Raw genomic sequence first — 5154 nt, 5'->3', positions numbered from 1 at the left:
ACAGCAACCGTGTTATTTTATCTCATGACTTAGGTCAGGTTCAGCTGGGAGAATCTCAAAGATATAAAATATTTGCATCTTGTATTGTAAAATAGAACTCTATCTGCCTAATAGATTGACTGCATGGAAAAAAAACATTTCTGCAAAAAGCTTGAAAACTATAAAAATGTACAAGAAATAAAAGTCACCTATGTACTCCACTATCACTCAAAGACAATTGTTGGAGCCAGTTGATGTATTTGAGATTCTAAAAATAAGAATGTGTATCTTCAATACATAAGATTGCGTAGGCTTCAATAGTCTTCAAATACATCTTTTATAGCTATATGATATCCATGCTGTAGATACCATAATTCATTTAACCATTCCCCTACTTGAAACATTTTGATTGTTACTGATTCTTACTCATTTCATAATATATACACACATATGTATTGCATATATATAATATCCATTTGTTATTTATGAATAGCCTTGTCTATAAATCTTTGCCTGATCATTTGTTCCTAGGACACATCATGGAATCAGAGTACAGAAATGCTTCAAGGCTCTGGAAATGTATTGCCAAATTGCCTTTCCAAAAGGGTGTGTTTACTCTCACCCCCAGTAAGGTGGCTCACTGACCCTGTCACCTTAAAAAGAACACTTGGGAAAGCTCCATTTCTTGTTAGTTGGCACACTGGGACCTTGCTTCCTTTTTCATGTCTTAAATAGCGAGAGGTCAGAAATGTGACTTTTCCCAAACTCTCCTTTACTCTCAGATTCTTTGGGGAGTGGGCGGTGGGAGGAGACTTCTATGACCCAAGGTGCCTTCCAACCCTGAGGTTTTGGTATTTTCGCCATCATCTTGGCACCAGATTGCTCGAGCCTCGGGCCAATCATGCAGACGAAGGAAAGAATTCTAGAGCTCGCTGTTTTGTCGTACAAGATCTGATTAAGAAAAAATAGGTGGGAAACTGGTGTAGGTGGGAACGGAGGCTTGGACAGGCAGCGCACTGCCACACAGTCTGTCACACCCCGCCCGCAGTCCGCCCGGGTTTGGTTACAGAACCTGGGAGGGAGCAGGAGGTGCCTGAGGCGGCGGGGCCGGGGGTCTGGGCGCCAGCGACCCGCGCCCACTCCGCCGGACCACGCGATGGGCGGGGGCACCCGGGCCGCCCGGGCGGTCCAGCCAAGTTTGCCACGCGGTCTCGGCCGCCTCTCGGGTTACCTGAGCCGGCAACCACGTCAGCGCCACATCATCAGGGCCTTTTATATTGCCGGGAAACAGGAAAAGAAGGAAGAAAAACCTCTCCGAGGCGAGCCAATCCCAAGCAGACGGCGCCAGCGGGCAGCGCGGAGGGCGCGCGTGGGGGAGTGGGCGGCGGGAGGCGGTGGGACGCGGCGGGCCGCGACGGGCCCGGGGCGGGGCTAGGGGGCGGGCCCGGGGCCGGCCGGGGCGGGCCGGGGCGGGGCCGAGCGGCGGCGGGGCCGAGCGGCGGTGGGGCGGCGGGCCGCGCGCGGGCCGGTCTGCGGTGTGGGCCTCGGCTGTGGCGGCGGCGGCGGCGGCGGCGGCGGGGGAAGATGCTGCAGTCCCTGGCCGGCAGCTCGTGCGTGCGCCTGGTGGAGCGGCACCGCTCGGCCTGGTGCTTCGGCTTCCTGGTGCTCGGCTACCTGCTCTACCTGGTCTTCGGCGCCGTGGTCTTCTCGTCGGTGGAGCTGCCCTACGAGGACCTGCTACGCCAGGAGCTGCGCAAGCTGAAGCGGCGCTTCCTGGAGGAGCACGAGTGCCTGTCGGAGCAGCAGCTCGAGCAGTTCCTGGGCCGCGTGCTGGAGGCCAGCAACTACGGCGTGTCGGTGCTCAGCAACGCCTCGGGCAACTGGAACTGGGACTTCACCTCCGCGCTCTTCTTCGCCAGCACCGTGCTCTCCACCACAGGTAGAGGCCCGCCGCTGTGCCCGCCGCCGCGGCCACTCCGGCCCCGTGCCCCGGCCCCCCAGCCCGCCTTCCCCCTTCCCCGGGCGCCCTGGCCGCCCCCCCCCCTCCCGGGGGCCCTCCAGCGGCGCTCACACCCCGCGGAGCCGGAAGCCGGCGCAGTGGTCACAGAACACGCTTTGGGTGTTGCCGCCCGTAACTCCTGGGGAGTGGTCGTCCCTAAAGCCTTCGGCCTGGGGGGCTAGAGGGGCTTCAAGGGCTGCGTCGCGTTTTTCGCGGTACCCTAAACCTGACTGTCCGGTAGGAATCTGGAGCATTCCGGCCGCCGGGCGGCGAGGCGAGGGGATGCTGGAAACTATCCACTGCTCCGAGCGCGCTCACCTTCCTCCTGATCCCATCCCTCAGGATCGAGGCTGCGCTGTAGGGTCACCTTCCGGAGGGTGCCCTCTCTTTTGGTGATGCATAGATTTCTCGGCTCCTTGCTATTTTGGGGGGCGGTTGTAGGGGTAGCCGAATGACATCACTCTGCTCTTCGCAGGTGACCTCTGAGCGGACAGGCGGATCCGGTTTCTTTTCAGAGTAGGAGGAAGGGTGAGGGAAGGGAGCATCCGATCGCCTCGGATCTGGCAAAATGGGGGCACCCTGATTCAGCAGTTTTTTCAACTTTAGGTGTGCGAGGCCACCCTTAAACTTCGCAGCGACACTTCCCCCCGCACTACTCACCCCGCAGGGCGCTCACGAATGGAGGAGCGTCCCCGGGTGAGGGCGGAGGCCGGCGCGTGCCCCAGGGCGCCCTTGCTGTGCCGGATTAGATGAATGAAGGCTGAATTTTCCCAGTGGCTGAGTGAGGCACACACACTTGGTTGGAGATATTTATAAATTGATATTTGAACCCTGGAAAGTATCTCAAAGAACCTTCAGCGAAGTCCCCTTTTTTATCCAGGAGATCAAATCTTTCAACAGTCCATATTGGCTTGAACAAGGTCACACACTTCCTAGTTACCAGGGTAGTCCTGGAATCTGGGGCCAGTGTGATCCCGGCTACGAATACTGGACCCGCCCCCACCCCAGGCCCACCTCCGGAGCAGGTGAATCAACTTTGTGTTGGAACAATTCTTCCTTCACTCCACCCCCTCGGCACCTCCCAGGGTTTGTAATCCCCTTGGGCTAAACCCAGTTGATTGTTTTGGTAATAAGTGGTACTGAGTAATAGTACACTTTACATATAGATCCTGTAAAACAATGATTTAGAAGCCTGGAGTGCATTACTAAACTGCAGTAAACAATTCCAGCTTGCATGGTGATATTCTAGAGACTATGTGAAACTTAGCGCTAAACAAGCCCTGCTATCTTTTCAACTTTGCCAACACCAGTCTTTAGTTTTATTTTGACAAGGGCTGCTTCCATTGTCTTTATCGGGGTCCCATCCTCGGATCATTTAGAAGTCACCATGCTTTTCCTTTGCAGTACATTGGTTCTAAATTGAAAATCATTCATTCTCTGGAGCAGTGTTTCCATCTGGCTACAGAAGGTCTCCAACTGGGTCACAATGTTGAGTAAACATTGTGAAGAGTAATTATCACTTTTAGTGTTTTCTGAGTAATGGTATTTTAAAGACAGAACCCGATGGGAACAGTGTTATGAGGAAAAGAATGTGTTTGCTTTTACTGGGTGCGATTTCCCATGACTGACACAGCTCATGCCTAATCTCGTTATATTAAATTAAAGCCAATTAAATCTCAAAAATAGGAGTTTACATCTTGAATAGAGTTACTTCCCAGGTTCCCTCTCCTCCCTTTTTTAAAATTAGGAAAACTGCAGTTCCTGTTTAAAAAAAAATGGTACTATTATTGGTATTCACATTACATTGTAGTTCCCAAGAAAGGCTGTTTTAATGCAAAACAAGAGTTCACTTAGGAAATCAGTGCAAGGGGCACTTAAGGATACACTAGATAAAAAATGTGCTGCTCAGGTTTGTAAAGTCAGCAAATCAATGAATTCTTGTCATTGGTAGAATTGACTTTATTCATTCAAATAGAGTTCCATTAGAATTCTTGTCATTGGTAGAATTGACTTTATTCATTCAAATAGAGTTCCATTAAGCTTCAGAATAATCTACATTTTTGTGTTGACCTAGGATCTGGCACATTTTGATGTCCCAGGTGGTATCAACACACTGGTGTGGTGGCAGGGGGTCAGACAGTTTGTCGAATGAAACCAGTCTGCTTCATTACTAGAAAAATGTTTTCTGGAAAAATACCAGACAACTTGAAGTGGAATTGTGGTTCATGCTTCTCTTTCAGGGAGATATAAGGCATGCTGTGGTTTTGTTTGTTTAACTCTTCTAGCACTGTCGATGGCAATCACTGAGCTAATTGCCCCCCCAGTCTATCAGTACAGTCAGCCCTGGCTTGTGCAGAGCCGTAACGGTGGGCATCACAAAGTTGCTGTTCTTGGTAGAAATCACTATAACACAGGAACACGAATGGGCTTATGGCAGAAAGTTCTCATCTCAGAGAGTACAAGCTCTTATTTCTGTGAGGAACTGGTAAAGTCTTCAGGGTCTCTTTAGAAGAAGACTTAGGCTGGTGATGCAGGGATGTTGTCTTCAGTCTCTGTTCAGCCAAGGACTCTGAATTATTTCAAACAACCAAACATCTCTTTACTTCTCTTGGATTAAAAAAAGATACAGCAGCACCTACGAGGGAACTGTATGGGGATGGAAGGAGAAAGTGTGGTACCCTTTTACCTTTCCAGAGGGAAGGGATGTATAAAAGCAAAAGGAAGGGCGCCTGGGTGGCTCAGTCCTTAAGCGTCTGCCTTCGGCTCAGGTCATGATCCCAGGGTCCTGGGATCGAGCCCCGCATCGGGCTCCCTGCTCAGCAGGGGAGCCTGCTTCTCCCTCTCCCACTCCCCCTGCTTGTGTTCCCTCTCTGGCTGTCTCTCTCTCTGTCAAATAAATAAATAAAATCTTAAAAAAAAAAAAAAGCAAAAGGAGGCGTTATAGACTGAGGTTATTTCCCATATAACTTTGATTCTCTGATTTTTATTTATTTTTTTAACATATAATGTATTGTTTCAGAGGTACATGTTTGTGATTCATCAGTCTTACACAATTCACAGCACTCACCATAGCACATACTCTCCCCAGTGTCCATCACCCAGCCACCCCATCCCTCCCACTCCCCTCCCCTCCAGCAACCCTCAGTTTGTTTCTTGAGATTAAGAGTCTCTTATGG

At 50.8% G+C, this 5154-nt stretch overlaps 1 protein-coding gene across 1 annotated transcript; it reads left to right on the top strand.

Annotated features, from left to right (window-relative positions):
• The first annotated feature begins 1504 nt into the window (after positions 1-1504).
• KCNK1 (potassium two pore domain channel subfamily K member 1) lies at positions 1505-4731 on the top strand. The gene has a single exon (XM_081823132.1). The coding sequence runs from the start codon at positions 1564-1566 to the stop codon at positions 2158-2160; it is 597 nt and encodes a 198-aa protein (XP_081679258.1). The 5' UTR covers positions 1505-1563; the 3' UTR covers positions 2161-4731.
• Positions 4732-5154: the final 423 nt, after the last annotated feature.

This window comes from Leptonychotes weddellii, chromosome 6 (assembly GCF_054177405.1).
Source record: "Leptonychotes weddellii isolate Sample4059 chromosome 6, ASM5417740v2, whole genome shotgun sequence".
NCBI classification, from domain to species: Eukaryota; Metazoa; Chordata; class Mammalia; order Carnivora; family Phocidae; genus Leptonychotes; species Leptonychotes weddellii.
This window is presented reverse-complemented; position numbering and strand designations above follow the sequence as displayed.